Genomic DNA, 19,107 nt, shown 5'->3' with positions numbered 1-19,107 from the left:
AAACAAAACCCACCCAAATTATATATGAATTCTCTGCGTCGCTCACATTCTCTTTAACAGAGACGAAGAAGAAGAGGGGGAAGAGGAATGGCGTCATCGTCGAGCAGTGGATTAACATTCAAGCTACATCCGCTTGTGATAGTAAACATATCGGACCACTACACAAGAGTAAAATCTCAGATGAATCCTCCTTCCGCTACTTCTAACAACGGTACCCAGCCACGTGTCTACGGATGCGTTATAGGTATTCAAAGAGGACGCACCGTTGAGATCTTCAACAGTTTTGAGCTTCTCTATGATTCTTCCACTCACTCCCTCGACCGTGCTTTCCTCGAGAAGAAGCAAGAGCTTTGTATGTAAAACTTTTTTTTTTTTTTTTAAATTTTATATTTCACTCTTTTTTTCTTTTAGGGTTTATGATTGCGTGTTGTTTAACAGATAAGAAGGTTTTCCCGCACTTCTATATACTTGGATGGTATTCTACAGGAAGTGATGCTGAGGAATCTGATATGCATATTCATAAAGCTGTATGTTAATTTGTGTTTTATTTTATTTTATATTTATGTCAATTATTTAGGTTCATAACTTTCAAATTTGATAATTCCATATTTAACAGTTAATGGATATCAATGAAAGCCCCGTTTATGTCCTTCTTAATCCTGCCATCAATCATGCCCAAAAAGATCTCCCTGTCACTATCTACGAAAGCGGTAATCATAGCTGTGTCATCATTAAAATTCAAACTTATTATGATTTATATATTTTGCACTTGCTAATTGTTCGATTTCTGTGGGTGTTGATTGTTACAAATACTCAGAGCTACATGTCATAGATGGGATTCCACAGCTTATTTTTGTTCGTTCAAGCTATACTATTGAGGTACAACTCATCCATTTGTCTCTAACACCCATATTCTATGAAATAATAGAGTTACGGTTGAGTGAATTGTTTTCTTGTCTATTTTGAATTTGAAGACAGTAGAAGCTGAAAGGATCTCAGTTGATCATGTTGCACATTTAAAACCCTCTGATGGAGGTTCAGCAGCAACTCAGTGTGAGTGAATTTTTCCCTTGCCTTTTCTAGAAGGATAGAAAGAATTTTGTTCAGCGAGGTTTCTTTTCATTTGTGGTTAATGATAATATATTTTGTGTCTACAGTAGCTGCTCACCTTACTGGCATACATAGTGCTATCAAGATGCTTAATAGCAGAATCAGGGTACTTCATCACTATCTCCTTGCAATGCAGAAAGGTATAGAATTATTTTGTAGCCATGGAGTGCATTTATATTAATGTAAGAGAGGAAACAATCAATGAGCAATGATACAAGAGGGACCAATACTTAAGATATAATTTAACCTCATCTTAAGCTGGGATAATACTTTTGTTTTGGAGAAAGATAGTAGAAAGGGAAGGAAAAATGAATAGAGGGTAGCCAAATTTCTCCTCTTTGATTCAGAGGGAATGATGGGTGGGAGGGAAAATAGGGTTTATCATGCCTCCAAATCCACAAAAAATCAATCTTAAGTTGAATGGGTAGATGAGGTATGGAAATAATAAATCTCATTGAAGGAAGGGAAATATTTATATTATTATTTTTTATCCTACTCAGAAGTTACAAATGTCAGTAGACATCAATGGTTTCAACATGTCAGTATATAATGGTTAAATGACTCTAAATTAACATGTAATGAAAGTCGTCTCTTCCCTATCTGGAACATACTAAACGGTTGAAAGTGGTAATCGTCTTCTTACTGTCCTCTTCATCCTAGCAACCAACAAACAGAAGAAAGGTTGAATGCCCTTTTGTTCTCTACTTTTTCTTTCCCATTCCCTACTATTCTTTCCTTTTTATGAAACATAGTATAAATATGTTTAGAAAAGTGCATATATGCATAATTCCTTTGTAATAGAAATGTGCAACTTTTCTTCTGAAATATGGTAGCCTTCAACAAACCATTAGGTGGATGAGAAAATACCACGGCTCATATCAATTCCATTTTGTATTTAAATACAGGTGATATTCCTTGTGAGAATTCTTTGCTAAGGCAAGTGTCAAGCCTCCTGAGAAGATTGCCAGCCATTGAATCAGAAAAATTCCAAGATGATTTTTTGATGGTGAGTGCAATTTCTTCATTTTTTGGTTTTTGCATAATAGTCTACCTAGAGCACCCTCATAAAGCTGTTAATTACTTCCTGTAAAGGAACAGTTTTGTACCCCTAGTAAGATCATTTTATGAACGATGGAAGAAAACATATAATCAAGAGAACTTTTTATGTTGGCATATAGAATGAATAAAGTGCAGAAAAAACATATATATTATTTTGTTCGTATGGATTCCACTTGCACATCCATCCTGCTGGCTCCCTCGATCAACCTCACCACCTTCTAGGCTCCAATCTCTCTCTATCTATCAACCTTGTTAATCACAGTCAGCACAATACCCCCTGATGTCATGGGTCAAAACAGCTACCATCAAACCCTATATAACCCGACATCATGGCTAATAGCTCTACAGATGAAAGGTTTTAGGTTTAACTTGGTAAAATTGATATAAGATGGTGGTGATGTCAAACAATGACAGCCAACATCAGAATCTTGAAGAAGACATTGGTTGTGAAGACCTGTGGCTTCAGTGAAATGGATAGTAGCAGCTTGGGCTTGATTATATTGTAATGAAAATTAATGTAATTAGAGATGATAAGGTTTTTAATGATGGTAGTAAAGGGTTTCAATGGGTGGCTTCAAGGTAGGTTAAATCCCTTTCATGGAGACATTAGTGGCATGTGCAATTGGCTTCATGAAAGGTGATATACAGCAATTTCTTGTCTGGTATAAACTTTCCTAAAATTGTGTGGATTGTTGTTTCTTCATTTGTTACATAAAATGTTAGAAACTATATGCATTGCTGTCTGTATCTTTTGTTTCTTTTTAAAACAACCATTTACTCTGGATTTTAAACTCATAATACTATGTAAATATGAAATATGATAAAGATGAATATTGTTATCTTATTATTGATGGGTAATGAAGTTCACCTTTTTCTGTTGTAGGAATATAATGATACACTGTTGATTGCTTACTTGGCTATGTTCACCAACTGTGCAAGGTATGATGCTCACCTTTCTCTTCCCTTGTTCTTCTGATGGAAAGAGTTGAGGGTTTAATGTGCATTGTTAAGTATTGTGCTACTGAAAAAGATCACTGGAATTTGGGAGGGTTGAGTTGGCAATGTAGTTTTGCTTACTGTAGTTTGGCTATCTTTTAGATTTGTGTTTCATGGTTGGATGGAACTTGCCACCTTTATTTAATACCAAAATTACTTTGAAAGAATATGTGAACATGGAGCTGGTATGTTTACCTTTTAACTATGTTTGAATGGGTGAACAAAGTGGAGTCTACTGGTAATGGTTTTTTGACAAACATTTATTTCTTTTGCATCCATGCTCTAACTTTGATTATTATTTTTGTGGCAGTACGATGAACGAGTTGGTGGACAAATTCAACACTGCATATGACAGGCACAGTCGTAGGGGTGGACGGACTGCATTTATCTGAAAGCTGCTTGCTCTTGTTTTTGGGGATTTGCTGACTAGTTAATTCCCTCGCTGCAGCTGTTATTTATGAGTGCAGAGCAAATAGAAGCCTAGGAATTATATTGCCGGACCTTAGACAACTCAAAAAAGAAATAGAAACCTAATTATTTTTTTCATTTTTTCCCTTGTTCTGTTCTGGATTTGCATATTGCACTGTTTACTTGTTTTTCTCCTCGAGGTGGAAAGAGTTGGCCCTGCCTGCTGCTTAGTGCGTGGGCTCTTGCATATCCACTTCCTATTTGGCGTATTATAATATGTAATTCTCTGTTTGTAGATAAGATGGAAGCAACATTTCAACACGCAGCTGTGGGGCTCCCAAGAATTTTCTGGGTTTTCACATACGACTGTTACACGACAAATGGGATAACAGTATTCATAGTCATGCATAAAATTTATGGTCCACTATTTTCAAAGAGTAACAGTTACCCTTATAAATTAATGGATGTCTCTTAGTGTGAAATGTCTATAGAGAGCAATATTGATACTTGCTAATCAATTAAGGTTTGTTACTGGTGTGAATGTCACCAAATGATTTTGGGGTGTAGCCCTAGTTACCACCAAGTACATGAATAATGCTGTACAGTTTCACCCCCAAAAACGAGTGTTTCTGCGGACATTATTGATTTTACAGCAACAAGTGACAAGAACGTTGGTTCTCAAACTCGAACCAGTCGGACATGGTCCTAATAAAATATTAAATACTACGCCTAGTAAAGTATACTGATTCAAACCCTTGGTACTTTCGCCTCTCTCATTGGTTAGTCACGGAAATGTGTCTGGAAGTTGTGAAATCAAAACTCCAGTCTCCAGCTCTTTGCAGGCTTTCAAGAGGATCTTCTGAACCTGTTAACACAAATGTGAAGGAAGCAAGCTTGTCAAGAATCAAGATGGATGATTTTTAAGGTCTGTGGAAATGCCATCCATCTTGACATCCCATTTCACAGCCATCCAAGCACAAAGTCAGCGATGGTCGCTCCTCATATATTTCGGTAACATCTCCTTGGCTAGCCAGACAAGTTTGCCCAATACCAAGCCAATGTAATCCTTGAAAAAAAGGCCTCTTAAACCATCTCAATGAATCAGCAGACAAACAAATGCAGTTACACACATCAAGCCTCCTCAGTTTACTCCCATCTTGAAATGTTCTCTTTCTAGCTAATACTTCCATTGAAGAATCAGTCACATAAAAGCAAGACCTAATACACAAATCAATAATCCCTACACAAGCAGCAGCTACTGTCAAAATGGTTTTATCTGATATACCGGCCATGTAACCCAAATCCAGGGCTGTCAACAATTGGCCAATTGCCCCTCCACACAGCAAACGAGAAATTCCTTTGTCAGTTACCCTCTTACAGCCTCTAAGACACAAATTTCTTATGGGCATACTTCCTTGACCAAGAACAGATAAACCAGAATCAGTAACATCAGCTCCTGTGAGATTCAATTCCGTTAAATTATTGAGACATGAAATAGAGCTGAGGCATGAATCGGCTATGCTCTTGCAACCGCCCAGGTCAAGAACCTCTAGGCTCTTAGAAGAGGCTACTTTCTTAACAGTTTCACTAGTTATTAGCTGGCATGACAACAGTCTCACCTCAACAAGGGCACATGGAATGTCAGCGAGATCATGAAAGGCCAAGTCTGACAGAAACAAGGCATTTCGGACTTCAAATTTTTTTAAGTTTTGGCAGGCATGTAAAATTGCGGCAAAGCCAGCATCACTAACCTTGGAGAATCCACAAAGTTTCACTGCTTCCAGGCCTTTGCAACCCTCAGATAGAAGAAACATGCCCATATCATTTACTCTTTTGAATGCTCCTTGGTGTCTAAGTCTACTTCGTACAAGAGAGAGGGCTGTCAAATGTTGACAAAAACATAGGGATTGAAGCCCATTGTTGGTCAAGTCATCGTCTGGCATTGGTTCCTTGTTTGGTCTGTCTTCAAGATCCAACTCTACCAAAAGAGGAACAGAGTTGGTGATAGTTAAAAGTAGTTGATCAGTTATTATATCTAAAACCAGTGACAAGCTCTGCAGTTTGCAAAAAGGAGAGGTAGGGATGCTTAGAATTTCTGTTTCCATAAGGTTTCTACCAACTGTCCTTATGATTCGGATTGCGTCTTGCTCAAGCACTGGCTGCAACTTTAGCATTTTGACAGTACTGGGAAGCAAAAATTCTATGGACCCAAAAGAATTTGCATCAACTGCAGGCCCTCGAATTTTCAATGACAGAGACTAATAATAGAAAGGAAACTTGCTTCAGTTTCTAGGTTAGAGCATGTTTCAACTCACAAACATAATTTGGCATTAGCTGTAAACTCATTCGGAAAAAAAAAAAAAAAAAAAATGAACTTTGAAAGAATTGATAACTCGAATTGAAGAAAAATTGAACGGTAACAATAACTTACTTCCAAGTACAAGCACCGCTTAAGCATCAAGGCAAGTTTACTTCTGAATACATCAGGTAAGTTCTTGTCTGCCAATTCTAATATAAGCAACCTGACAACAGAACTAATAAATTTGTTCATTGCAGCATAATGCTTTAGGTAAATAAAACTCAAATAAATTGAAACACCGTGAAGTTAAAGGGTGATAAATAAGATATGTAAAAAAATAGAAGCACATCAAATTGCCTAATCCCTTTCTTGAAAAATCCTGTTCTTGTTAAGCCACTAGCAAAAACATATGTAGGAAAGCTAGAAAAGGAAAAAACTAACAGACATCTGGAGAATTAGCTATGTAGCTACCACTCACAGAATCGAAAAGAGAAGAACGTATATATATATATATATATATATATGAGAATAATAAAATTTAAGATTTGTACCTAAGATTAGGACAGCGATGGGCAATGTAAGTAAGAAACTGGTATGACAAAGAGGAGCAGCACCACAAATTCAATTCTTGGATAGTTGGACAAAGGAAAGCAGAGAGTGGGTGGTCTTGGAGACGGAGGCAGTTGAGAGTAAGAGAGTTTAGACCTTTACAACGACCCAGAATTATTTCCAGAGTCTGCCCATCAGGAGACATGGTCTGCAATGCAAATAACTTGTATTAGAACAATCCCCAATATAAAAGAATAAAAAATAAAGTATTGTAGGAATTGGAACAAGGAACTTACAGAGAAATGGAGAGAAGTCAGAGAAGGAAGAGCTTGAGAGTAAACCAATAAGCGAAAGGATCTATTGAGACAAGCAAGCGAGGATAAAGTCTGCAAATCCAGCCTCCCAAGTATCTCTTCATTCAACACCGTGCTCGGCACCCTCTCCATCTTCTTCTTCTGCTATTCTGCTTTATATTTATTTTGTTCGACTTTTTATGCCTTTTTGTCGGTCCAACATACTAAGTTATAAATTAGAGACTGAAAAGTAATTTACAATCTAAATTTTACTGATAGTCCGTCATTACATGGAAAAAAATTTTGGTCTTATGATGTATGCACATGCAGTTAATTATGGGGTATTTGGTAATTAACATGTATTTATATGAGATCCAATGTTAATGATGAACTAAACAGAAAACGTTTAAAATGGAGGACGATGAGAGATATAAAATAATCCAGGGCGTTGCATCAGCGAAGCTGAAACATGTACACTATTTTCAAAGAGTACATTTACCTTATAAATTAATGGATGTCTCTTAGTGTGAAATGTCTATAGAGAGCAATATTGATACTTGCTAATCATTAAGGTTGTTATTAGGTGAATGTCACAAATGATTTTGGGTGTAGCCCTAGTTACCACCAAGTACATGAATAATGCTGTACAGTTTCACCCCCAAAAAGGGTGTTTCTGCGGACATTATTGATTTTACAGCAACAAGTGACAAGAACGTTTGGTTCTCAAACTCACCAGTCGGACATGGTCCTAATAAAATTTAATACTAGCCATAAAGTATACTGATTCAAACCCTGGTACTTTCGCCTCTCTCATGGTTAGTCCCGGAAATGTGTCTGGAAGTTGTGAAATCAAAACTCCAGTCTCCAGCTCTTTGAGGCTTTCAAGAGGTCTTCTGAACCTGTTAACAATGTGAAGGAAGCAGCTTGTCAAGAATCAAGATGTGATTTTTAAGGTCTGTGGAAATGCCATCCATCTTGACATCCCATTTCACAGCCATCCAAGCACAAAGTCAGCATGGTCGCTCCTCATATATTTCGGTAACATCTCCTTGGCTAGCCAGACAAGTTTGCCCAATACCAAGCCAATGTAATCCTTGAAACAAAGGCCTCTTAAACCATCTCAATGAATCAGCAGACAAACTCCAAATCCACAAAAAATCAATCTTAAGTTGAATGGGTAGATGAGGTATGGAAATAATAAATCTCATTGAAGGAAGGGAAATATTTATATTATTATTTTTTATCCTACTCAAAAGTTACAAATATCAGTAGACATCAATGGTTTCAACATGTCAGTATATAATGGTCAAATGACTCTAAATTAACATGTAATGAAAGTCGTCTCTTCCCTATCTGGAACATACTAAACGGTTGAAAGTGGTAATCGTCTTCTTACTGTCCTCTTCATCCTAGCAACCAACAAACGGAAGAAAGGTTGAATGCCCTTTTGTTCTCTACCTTTTATTTCCCATTCCCTACTATTCTTTCCTTTTTATGAAACATAGTATAAATATGTTTAGAAAAGTGCATATATGCATAATTCCTTTGTAATAGAAATGTGCAACTTTTCTTCTCAAATATGGTAGCCTTCAACAAACCATTAGGTGGATGAGAAAATACCACGGCTCATATCAATTCCATTTTGTGTTTAAATACAGGTGATATTCCTTGTGAGAATTCTTTGCTAAGGCAAGTGTCAAGCCTCCTGAGAAGATTGCCAGCCATTGAATCAGAAAAATTCCAAGATGATTTTTTGATGGTGAGTGCAATTTCTTCATTTTTTGGTTTTTGCATAATAGTCTACCTAGAGCACCCTCATAAAGCTGTTAATTACTTCCTGTAAAGGAACAGTTTTGTACCCCTAGTAAGATCATTTTATGAACGATGGAAGAAAACATATAATCAAGAGAACTTTTTATGTTGGCATATAGAATGAATAAAGTGCAGAAAAAACATATATATTATTTTGTTCGTATGGATTCCACTTGCACATCCATCCTGCTGGCTCCCTCGATCAACCTCACCACCTTCTAGGCTCCAATCTCTCTCTATCTATCAACCTTGTTAATCACAGTCAGCACAATACCCCCTGATGTCATGGGTCAAAACAGCTACCATCAAACCCTATATAACCCGACATCATGGCTAATAGCTCTACAGATGAAAGGTTTTAGGTTTAACTTGGTAAAATTGATATAAGATGGTGGTGATGTCAAACAATGACAGCCAACATCAGAATCTTGAAGAAGACATTGGTTGTGAAGACCTGTGGCTTCAGTGAAATGGATAGTAGCAGCTTGGGCTTGATTATATTGTAATGAAAATTAATGTAATTAGAGATGATAAGGTTTTTAATGATGGTAGTAAAGGGTTTCAATGGGTGGCTTCAAGGTAGGTTAAATCCCTTTCATGGAGACATTAGTGGCATGTGCAATTGGCTTCATGAAAGGTGATATACAGCAATTTCTTGTCTGGTATAAACTTTCCTAAAATTGTGTGGATTGTTGTTTCTTCATTTGTTACATAAAATGTTAGAAACTATATGCATTGCTGTCTGTATCTTTTGTTTCTTTTTAAAACAACCATTTACTCTGGATTTTAAACTCATAATACTATGTAAATATGAAATATGATAAAGATGAATATTGTTATCTTATTATTGATGGGTAATGAAGTTCACCTTTTTCTGTTGTAGGAATATAATGATACACTGTTGATTGCTTACTTGGCTATGTTCACCAACTGTGCAAGGTATGATGCTCACCTTTCTCTTCCCTTGTTCTTCTGATGGAAAGAGTTGAGGGTTTAATGTGCATTGTTAAGTATTGTGCTACTGAAAAAGATCACTGGAATTTGGGAGGGTTGAGTTGGCAATGTAGTTTTGCTTACTGTAGTTTGGCTATCTTTTAGATTTGTGTTTCATGGTTGGATGGAACTTGCCACCTTTATTTAATACCAAAATTACTTTGAAAGAATATGTGAACATGGAGCTGGTATGTTTACCTTTTAACTATGTTTGAATGGGTGAACAAAGTGGAGTCTACTGGTAATGGTTTTTTGACAAACATTTATTTCTTTTGCATCCATGCTCTAACTTTGATTATTATTTTTGTGGCAGTACGATGAACGAGTTGGTGGACAAATTCAACACTGCATATGACAGGCACAGTCGTAGGGGTGGACGGACTGCATTTATCTGAAAGCTGCTTGCTCTTGTTTTTGGGGATTTGCTGACTAGTTAATTCCCTCGCTGCAGCTGTTATTTATGAGTGCAGAGCAAATAGAAGCCTAGGAATTATATTGCCGGACCTTAGACAACTCAAAAAAGAAATAGAAACCTAATTATTTTTTTCATTTTTTCCCTTGTTCTGTTCTGGATTTGCATATTGCACTGTTTACTTGTTTTTCTCCTCGAGGTGGAAAGAGTTGGCCCTGCCTGCTGCTTAGTGCGTGGGCTCTTGCATATCCACTTCCTATTTGGCGTATTATAATATGTAATTCTCTGTTTGTAGATAAGATGGAAGCAACATTTCAACACGCAGCTGTGGGGCTCCCAAGAGTTTTCTGGGTTTTCACATACGACTGTTACACGACAAATGGGATAACAGTATTCATAGTCATGCATAAAATTTATGGTCCACTATTTTCAAAGAGTGACATTTACCCTTATAAATTAATGGATGTCTCTTAGTGTGAAATGTCTATAGAGAGCAATATTGATACTTGCTAATCAATTAAGGTTTGTTACTGGTGTGAATGTCACCAAATGATTTTGGGGTGTAGCCCTAGTTACCACCAAGTACATGAATAATGCTGTACAGTTTCACCCCCAAAAACGAGTGTTTCTGCGGACATTATTGATTTTACAGCAACAAGTGACAAGAACGTTGGTTCTCAAACTCCAACCAGTCGGACATGGTCCTAATAAATATTTAATACTAGGCCTAATAAAGTATACTGATTCAAACCCGCGGTACTTTCGCCTCTCTCATTGGTTAGTCACGGAAATGTGTCTGGAAGTTGTGAAATCAAAACTCCAGTCTCCAGCTCTTTGCAGGCTTTCAAGAGGATCTTCTGAACCTGTTAACACAAATGTGAAGGAAGCAAGCTTGTCAAGAATCAAGATGGATGATTTTTAAGGTCTGTGGAAATGCCATCCATCTTGACATCCCATTTCACAGCCATCCAAGCACAAAGTCAGCCATGGTCGCTCCTCATATATTTCGGTAACATCTCCTTGGCTAGCCAGACAAGTTTGCCCAATACCAAGCCAATGTAATCCTTGAAACAAAGGCCTCTTAAACCATCTCAATGAATCAGCAGACAAACAAATGCAGTTACACACATCAAGCCTCCTCAGTTGTTTACTCCCATCTTGAAATGTTCTCTTTCTAGCTAATACTTCCATTGAAGAATCAGTCACATAAAAGCAAGACCTAATACACAAAGAAATAATCCCTACACAAGCAGCAGCTACTGTCAAAATGGTTTTATCTGATATACCGGCCATGTAACCCAAATCCAGGGCTGTCAACAATTGGCCAATTGCCCCTCCACACAGCAAACGAGAAATTCCTTTGTCAGTTACCCTCTTACAGCCTCTAAGACACAAATTTCTTATGGGCATACTTCCTTGACCAAGAACAGATAAACCAGAATCAGTAACATCAGCTCCTGTGAGATTCAATTCCGTTAAATTATTGAGACATGAAATAGAGCTGAGGCATGAATCGGCTATGCTCTTGCAACCGCCCAGGTCAAGAACCTCTAGGCTCTTAGAAGAGGCTACTTTCTTAACAGTTTCACTAGTTATTAGCTGGCATGACAACAGTCTCACCTCAACAAGGGCACATGGAATGTCAGCGAGATCATGAAAGGCCAAGTCTGACAGAAACAAGGCATTTCGGACTTCAAATTTTTTTAAGTTTTGGCAGGCATGTAAAATTGCAGCAAAGCCAGCATCACTAACCTTGGAGAATCCACAAAGTTTCACTGCTTCCAGGCCTTTGCAACCCTCAGATAGAAGAAACATGCCCATATCATTTACTCTTTTGAATGCTCCTTGGTGTCTAAGTCTACTTCGTACAAGAGAGAGGGCTGTCAAATGTTGACAAAAACATAGGGATTGAAGCCCATTGTTGGTCAAGTCATAGTCTGGCATTGGTTCCTTGTTTGGTCTGTCTTCAAGATCCAACTCTACCAAAAGAGGAACAGAGTTGGTGATAGTTAAAAGTAGTTGATCAGTTATTATATCTAAAACCAGTGACAAGCTCTGCAGTTTGCAAAAAGGAGAGGTAGGGATGCTTAGAATTTCTGTTTCCATAAGGTTTCTACCAACTGTCCTTATGATTCGGATTGCGTCTTGCTCAAGCACTGGCTGCAACTTTAGCATTTTGACAGTACTGGGAAGCAAAAATTCTATGGACCCAAAAGAATTTGCATCAACTGCAGGCCCTCGAATTTTCAATGACAGAGACTAATAATAGAAAGGAAACTTGCTTCAGTTTCTAGGTTAGAGCATGTTTCAACTCACAAACATAATTTGGCATTAGCTGTAAACTCATTCGGAAAAAAAAAAAAAAAAAAAATGAACTTTGAAAGAATTGATAACTCGAATTGAAGAAAAATTGAACGGTAACAATAACTTACTTCCAAGTACAAGCACCGCTTAAGCATCAAGGCAAGTTTACTTCTGAATACATCAGGTAAGTTCTTGTCTGCCAATTCTAATATAAGCAACCTGACAACAGAACTAATAAATTTGTTCATTGCAGCATAATGCTTTAGGTAAATAAAACTCAAATAAATTGAAACACCGTGAAGTTAAAGGGTGATAAATAAGATATGTAAAAAAATAGAAGCACATCAAATTGCCTAATCCCTTTCTTGAAAAATCCTGTTCTTGTTAAGCCACTAGCAAAAACATATGTAGGAAAGCTAGAAAAGGAAAAAACTAACAGACATCTGGAGAATTAGCTATGTAGCTACCACTCACAGAATCGAAAAGAGAAGAACGTATATATATATATATATATATATATGAGAATAATAAAATTTAAGATTTGTACCTAAGATTAGGACAGCGATGGGCAATGTAAGTAAGAAACTGGTATGACAAAGAGGAGCAGCACCACAAATTCAATTCTTGGATAGTTGGACAAAGGAAAGCAGAGAGTGGGTGGTCTTGGAGACGGAGGCAGTTGAGAGTAAGAGAGTTTAGACCTTTACAACGACCCAGAATTATTTCCAGAGTCTGCCCATCAGGAGACATGGTCTGCAATGCAAATAACTTGTATTAGAACAATCCCCAATATAAAAGAATAAAAAATAAAGTATTGTAGGAATTGGAACAAGGAACTTACAGAGAAATGGAGAGAAGTCAGAGAAGGAAGAGCTTGAGAGTAAACCAATAAGCGAAAGGATCTATTGAGACAAGCAAGCGAGGATAAAGTCTGCAAATCCAGCCTCCGAAGTATCTCTTCATTCAACACCGTGCTCGGCACCCTCTCCATCTTCTTCTTCTGATATTCTGCTTTATATTTATTTGGTTCGACTTTTTATGCCTCTTTGTCGGTTCAACATACTAAGTTATATATTAGAGACTGAAAAGTAATTTACAATCTAAATTTTACTGATAGTCTTGTCATTACATGGAAAAAAAAATTGGTCTTATGATGTATGCACATGCAGTTAATTATGGGGTATTTGGCAATTAACATGTATTTATATGAGATCCAATGTTAATCATGAACTAAACAAAAACCGTTTGAAATGGAGGATGATGAGAGATACAAAATAATCCAGGGCGTTGCATCAGCGAAGCTGAAACATGTAGATACCCAGACGGCCGTCTGGCCAAAGCCGTAGATCTTGTTGAAAACAACCAAAATAGATTTGACCTCCAACCATTTTTTACCAGATCTATAGTGATCTAGTTGTTTCTAGCCAAAGATTATGTCGAATACAATCAGATTTGTGCACAATCAACCAAATCCGATTGTTCGTGCATTGTTCTGACGCTAGTGATCAACAATGGTGGTTAAATTGCCAGCACTCTTGAGTAATTTTTTTAAAGTCTAAAAGTATTTATGTCCTAAAAATTTTGTATATAAAGATAAAATCCATTAGTATTTTATAAATTATTTTTAAAACAATGACATTATTGTCCTAAAATTTTTATTAATAAAAGGTAAAATTATAACAAAATTAAGTAATCTTAAAATACCTAAAAAAATAAAGATAATCATATTACCTCTTATATTACCAACAATAAAAACTATTAGTTTTAAAAGATTACCGGAATCTTATATTACTTAAAATCAAGTAATATAAAATGGTATTATCTAAGTAAAGAAGGATTATCTCCTACAAAACACACCCTTAATTCCATTTCAAAGGCAATCTGTAGTGATTAGGGAGCTATAAACATTATTCTAAGCAGTCAAAACATAACCGGAATGATATAATAAACTTATGCCATGCTGTTTAGGCTTCTATTTGTCAGTCTCTGCGTTTTTGTAATACACAAAACTTTTTAAGAGGTCAGGCAAAAAATATATTACTTCTTTGGTATTTGTTCTGCTTCCATAACTATCTTTCTTTGATTTAGTTATCCTCATTTGGTCTGAAAAAAACCAGCATCTCCATAAAAAAACCAGAAGAGTAAATGAAGGCAATGTTACGAACAAAACAAGACCAGAATATGGTGTAACTTTATCACAACTTTATGTCAACTGTTTCCCCTTTACCAGCACAATAACTTTATTAGACATGAATCAATATCCCTTGAATAGGCAAAAGCACAAACAATGCCCAAATGGGAAAAAAGTTTTTTTAATCTGTTTCAAATGCTTGTTTAGATGCTCAGCTCCCCTTTGGAGACAAGAACGCCATCACTATCAGCATACAACCACTCCCCATCACAAATGAACGCTCCAGTGATATACACAGGGACGTGCTTTTCACCATGGCCTTTTTTGTTCGATTTAATAGGATTCGATCCCAAGGCCCTCACCCCAATACCACAGTCATTAATCTCATCCACATCTCTAATGCACCCGTTCACTACAATACCAGCCCATCCGTTGTTATGTGCCAATTGTGCCAAATTCCCACCCACCAAAGCACACCTCATGCTTCCTCCGCCATCTATAACTAAAACCTTTCCTTCACCTCTGCTTTCAATAAGCTCCCTAACCAAAACATTGTCCTCAAATACCTTTACAGTGACAATGGGACCAGAGAATGATCGACATTGACCATAGATATGGAAGATTGGTTGCAAAACACGCAAGTCACCACTTGCCAGAATTGCTGCATTCGAATCACAAACTTCAGCAGTTGCTAAAGAAGCCATATTTTTTCCTGCAATAAAAATGCCCCATAAAAATGTGAAACTATAATAACTATAAAAGAAGAAATCCATCCATATCTAGTGATGGGTTTCAAACTTGATGTCCCTCAAGGACCTCAACTTTTATCTAGCCGGTTTGGTTTTAGGCTAATATATCCATCAACATAAATAAAACAAGAGTATGTAAAACCAAAAAATAATAAAGAACACAAGAAAATATATTGGTGTTATCCATAGTTGGGAAAAAAACCACGGGCATTTTAAACTTCTTAAGTATGTTTTTAATAAAGATAAACACACGAGCAAAGGAAGTAACTTTTTGAAACCTAACATGCCTCATCTCCTCCCTCCTTTAACAATCACCTATGCTTCTCTCACTCTCCAGTAATTCAAAGGCTAGTAAAGTCTGAACTTTATTCTGTCACAATAATTACTAAAAAGAAAAAATAAGCTCTGGTTGTCACAGCAGTTTTGCAAGTTGAAACTTGTCCAGAAAATATAAATATTTATGATGTAATGAACAAGAAATCTGTTAGTCTGCATGTACCTCTAGCAAACTATCGATGTTGACCTTCAAATGTATATTATGAAGGGATCATTCCTATGTGCATGTGCATCTGTATTGTGACCTTTTGCTACAAGAAAGCTAAGCATAGACCTATGCTTTTCCACCATACTCTTCACCACAAAACTAAATCATAAGGTTGTAACATTGCTTGTAGTAAAGATAATGAGGATCCAGCATAACACCATGTGCAAATGATATGAACAAAACAAGTGATTCTACCAGCTTGGATCTCAGTGGTGAAGACAAAGAACATAACTTATCCTGATACAGATATATAACATGCACATGCCCAAAATTAAGAAAAGAAAACGAACAATGTGTTTACCCTTAAAATACTCCCACCACAATGGACAGAAAGGATGATGCCATGTACGCCAGTAATTTAAGTGATTGTAAGATAATAATTGATCAGGTGACCTAGGAAACAGGCCAGATGGCTTTGTAGTTGGCAAATTACAGGGGAGGACAAGTGTTCTAAAATGAAAATAGAATCCTCGCCGGATTGATGGCCAAGGACGGACAGGTAGCATTAATCTTGAGCACATCAATAGCATCTTCCTACTTCCCATGAAATCCATAACAATCAACCACCTAAAAGACAAATCAAATGAAGTACATAACATATTTGCAGCTGGGACATTGAGTGCATGCCTGGGACAAAGAGATCAAACGCCTTATATAGATGCAAAAAAAGCACCAATGAGACATAGTAGCCTACACTCCAAAACATGAACATTTCCATAAGCCAATTGCTGGAAGAAGGCCTGTATATGGTGGCCACACCATTGAGGAAAGGGTCTATCAACAATTTCACACATACATTACATTGATTATACTTTGGTTCAACAACAATCACAATCAAATTACTTGGGCACTATCCTTCAATCCTTTAGCTCCATGCTGGCTAATACATCCTCTGGTTCAAGTTTTATGGAAATACGTGCAACCCCGATACTAAAAATCGACAATGGTCAATCCCAACAGATAGATAAAACTGAATACAAGTTCAGGCCCCGATATCAACATGAACCTATTCAAAGTTCAATTAACTACTGAAACCATATATGTTATCAAGTATATAGATAGACGAAAATGAAGGAGCAAGACAACTTTCCGAAACTACAAAAACAAAACATGTAATCCAATTCGCAATTTGTCTTCTTGCTAGCTTGAATCACATAACTAAGCCAAGAATGAACTTGGCTGCTTGGCATGTTTTGAGTACCACAAGAAACAACAGGAACTGAAAAAAAATGTGGTAGGATAAGTTAAGCAACACTACTGCTTTCTCATCTAAGAGCCCTAACCAGAATGACTTGCTAATTTCCAGAGATACTAATATGAGTAGTTGCTAAAATTAGATGCATGACATCATTGCTCTCCTAAAGTTGCACAAAAGCTACATAGACCAAACTAATATTATCCCAGTTTTCTTAGAAATTTTAAAAGAGATAATTTATCTAGTTTGTTGATAGATTTAACAAGAATAAAGGAGGATAAACGTTATTATAATATACGAATAGAGCCATTTGATCATCAACCAAATAAGCCAATCAGCAAATGTAATGCATTAGCAATTTTGATTGAAAATGAACAAACAGGAATAAATAAGACAGAAGGTGACGAAATTCTAACCTTTCAAAGAGAATTCCCAGATAGAAAATGAGGAAACAAAAGCAGAATACAAGAATTGAAGTGAGGTTTACAACTAGCTTCTTTGATAATGAATGAAAAATCAATCCTATATGCTTTAAAGTGAAGTGCAGTTATATTAAAACAGTATTAAATTGTAGCGAAGATGACATCACCACATTCAATATTGGCGGCAGAGAAAGACAAATTATCTCATTGGTTGATGTGCCACAACCAGTAACGTAATCCATCAAATGGTTTTGTTTGTAAAGGTTATCGTTTCAGTTGAGTTGAGTTGAGTTTTAACTGCACTGTGTCTCTTCAGAGAGATTTATGGATTGGAGGCTAAACCCACAGCCCAATGTTGACCCAAGATAAGGTTTGACTTGATATGGGCTGGGCTATTGAATGTAGTTGGCCCATTCTTTATTCATGAAAGATTGATAGAGTGTACGTAGTTCCTATTAGGGTGTCACCATTATAAGAAGTGGGGTTTAATTGAAATTGAAGATTAAGAAAATAAGTGGATTCAGCTTAATAAATGACATTGATAGGACCCTATAACTTAGCACAAGGAGATATATATATATATATATATATATATATATAACTATCTTGAAAATGATGCATGTACAAATATTAGGTTTGATAGGATAAGATTAGATGAAAGTTGTTAAAGCAAGCTCATTCAATCCACAACAAATTATGGAGAGAGTTGCAAATGATGTATAGGAGATATTGTCTTGATTTTAATGAAGATGGGTTATCAATATAAAAATAAAATCATCCATCCTTGTATGTATCATAGGCTACATAAAATCATGCAAAAACAATTAAGATAAGGAGATGTTGATTGATTTTGATTATTCATTAAGTACACTTGTAAAGTTCACTACTTATATAAGATGGTACAACCAAATCACATAGTGATGTAGTAAAATCGTCTAGGTTAAGTTACATGAATAAAACTATCTCTTATAAACCTAATTTTAATTGAACGATGGTGTATATATTGTTGATAAGAGTAGTTATTCTAATGTTGTAATAACATGAGATGAGATTCAAAATTGAAGAGAGGAGAGAGGGAGATATTGGTTTCACCCATAATAATTAGGTGGGTTTAAAATGTGAAAAGCCGTGGATTTTAGTCATAGTATATGGTTTGGTAGGTGTAATAAGAAGGGACCTCACCTCCTAAAAAGAAGGTCGTGGGTGCCAACTGTTTTAATTAGCAATATTAAGTTTCACAATCCCATAATTACAAATCTGATATGATATGTTGATTATATATTATATATCATCTCAAATGTAAGAAAGTAAAATAAGAGTGGCGTGGTTGAGTAGATATGTGGAAGAAATTGTATAAAACGTCTATTTGAAGCTAACCAATCCCAACTAATCTTATGATAAATAAATGTATATAGCTAAGACACGTCTTGGAAATTAAGAGATCTCCATTGACAAATCAAATGCTATTGANTGTGAAAAGCCGTGGATTTTAGTCATAGTATATGGTTTGGTAGGTGTAATAAGAAGGGACCTCACCTCCTAAAAAGAAGGTCGTGGGTGCCCACTGTTTTAATTAGCAATATTAAGTTTCACAATCCCATAATTACAAATCTGATATGATATGTTGATTATATATTATATATCATCTCAAATGTAAGAAAGTAAAATAAGAGTGGCGTGGTTGAGTAGATATGTGGAAGAAATTGTATAAAACGTCTATTTGAAGCTAACCAATCCCAACTAATCTTATGATAAATAAATGTATATAGCTGAGACACGTCTTGGAAATTAAGAGATCTCCATTGACAAATCAAATGCTATTGATTACAAA

At 36.2% G+C, this 19,107-nt stretch overlaps 4 protein-coding genes and 1 long non-coding RNA gene across 6 annotated transcripts; 2 read left to right on the top strand and 3 right to left on the bottom strand.

Moving 5' to 3' along the window:
* The first annotated feature begins 39 nt into the window (after nt 1-39).
* On the top strand, nt 40-3,850 carry LOC116115564 (COP9 signalosome complex subunit 6a). Its single transcript, XM_031401701.1, has 9 exons — nt 40-352; nt 439-527; nt 617-710; nt 818-879; nt 975-1,053; nt 1,158-1,250; nt 2,016-2,116; nt 3,053-3,108; nt 3,476-3,850. Exons 1-9 carry the CDS (start codon nt 88-90, stop codon nt 3,555-3,557), a joined length of 921 nt encoding a protein of 306 aa, XP_031257561.1. The 5' UTR covers nt 40-87; the 3' UTR covers nt 3,558-3,850.
* Nucleotides 3,851-4,338: 488 nt separating this feature from the next.
* Nucleotides 4,339-6,867, bottom strand: LOC116115561 (F-box protein At-B-like). The gene is made up of 4 exons (XM_031401698.1): nt 6,718-6,867; nt 6,424-6,629; nt 6,005-6,095; nt 4,339-5,831 (listed from the first exon to the last, which is right to left on the bottom strand). The coding sequence occupies exons 1-4, from the start codon at nt 6,865-6,867 to the stop codon at nt 4,494-4,496; spliced, it is 1,785 nt and encodes a 594-aa protein (XP_031257558.1). The 3' UTR covers nt 4,339-4,493.
* Nucleotides 6,868-8,370: 1,503 nt separating this feature from the next.
* LOC116115560 lies at nt 8,371-10,207 on the top strand. The gene is made up of 3 exons (XR_004125681.1): nt 8,371-8,473; nt 9,410-9,465; nt 9,833-10,207. It is a non-coding gene; the product is annotated as an uncharacterized LOC116115560 (long non-coding RNA).
* A 213-nt stretch (nt 10,208-10,420) lies between these two features.
* Nucleotides 10,421-13,781, bottom strand: LOC116115559 (F-box protein At-B-like). Its single transcript, XM_031401697.1, has 4 exons — nt 13,077-13,781; nt 12,783-12,988; nt 12,364-12,454; nt 10,421-12,190 (listed from the first exon to the last, which is right to left on the bottom strand). The coding sequence occupies exons 1-4, from the start codon at nt 13,224-13,226 to the stop codon at nt 10,850-10,852; spliced, it is 1,788 nt and encodes a 595-aa protein (XP_031257557.1). The 5' UTR covers nt 13,227-13,781; the 3' UTR covers nt 10,421-10,849.
* Nucleotides 13,782-14,392: 611 nt separating this feature from the next.
* Nucleotides 14,393-17,505, bottom strand: LOC116115522 (putative 4-hydroxy-4-methyl-2-oxoglutarate aldolase 3). Of its 2 annotated transcripts, none has more exons than XM_031401662.1 (2): nt 17,271-17,505; nt 14,393-15,078 (listed from the first exon to the last, which is right to left on the bottom strand). In XM_031401662.1, exon 2 carries the CDS (start codon nt 15,068-15,070, stop codon nt 14,570-14,572), a length of 501 nt encoding a protein of 166 aa, XP_031257522.1. In that variant the 5' UTR covers nt 15,071-15,078; nt 17,271-17,505; the 3' UTR covers nt 14,393-14,569. The 2 variants fall into 2 exon arrangements, with proteins under 2 accessions (XP_031257522.1, XP_031257523.1); XM_031401663.1 differs by lacking the exon at nt 17,271-17,505 and adding an exon at nt 15,615-15,814.
* Between the last annotated feature and the right edge of the window lie 1,602 nt (nt 17,506-19,107).

The sequence above is a fragment of the Pistacia vera genome, unplaced genomic scaffold (assembly GCF_008641045.1).
Source record: "Pistacia vera cultivar Batoury unplaced genomic scaffold, PisVer_v2 Contig745, whole genome shotgun sequence".
NCBI lineage: Eukaryota > Viridiplantae > Streptophyta > Magnoliopsida > Sapindales > Anacardiaceae > Pistacia > Pistacia vera.
Note: the sequence above shows the minus strand (reverse complement) of the source record. Positions and strands in the feature narration are given on the sequence as shown.

Bases quoted from the DNA above. Each gene is read 5' to 3' on its own strand.
- LOC116115564 (XM_031401701.1), top strand. From the start codon at position 88: ATGGCGTCATCGTCGAGCAGTGGATTAACATTCAAGCTACATCCGCTT. The intron at 880-974 runs GTACAACTCATC...TTGAATTTGAAG, and splicing joins GTTCAAGCTATACTATTGAG to ACAGTAGAAGCTGAAAGGAT. The intron at 1,054-1,157 runs GTGAGTGAATTT...TTGTGTCTACAG, and splicing joins AGGTTCAGCAGCAACTCAGT to TAGCTGCTCACCTTACTGGC.
- LOC116115561 (XM_031401698.1), bottom strand. From the start codon at position 6,867: ATGGAGAGGGTGCCGAGCACGGTGTTGAATGAAGAGATACTTGGGAGG. The intron at 6,630-6,717 runs GTAAGTTCCTTG...TTTGCATTGCAG, and splicing joins TGACTTCTCTCCATTTCTCT to ACCATGTCTCCTGATGGGCA. The intron at 5,832-6,004 runs GTAAGTTATTGT...TTCTATTATTAG, and splicing joins AGCGGTGCTTGTACTTGGAA to TCTCTGTCATTGAAAATTCG.
- LOC116115559 (XM_031401697.1), bottom strand. From the start codon at position 13,226: ATGGAGAGGGTGCCGAGCACGGTGTTGAATGAAGAGATACTTCGGAGG. The intron at 12,989-13,076 runs GTAAGTTCCTTG...TTTGCATTGCAG, and splicing joins TGACTTCTCTCCATTTCTCT to ACCATGTCTCCTGATGGGCA. The intron at 12,191-12,363 runs GTAAGTTATTGT...TTCTATTATTAG, and splicing joins AGCGGTGCTTGTACTTGGAA to TCTCTGTCATTGAAAATTCG.
- LOC116115522 (XM_031401662.1), bottom strand. From the start codon at position 15,070: ATGGCTTCTTTAGCAACTGCTGAAGTTTGTGATTCGAATGCAGCAATT.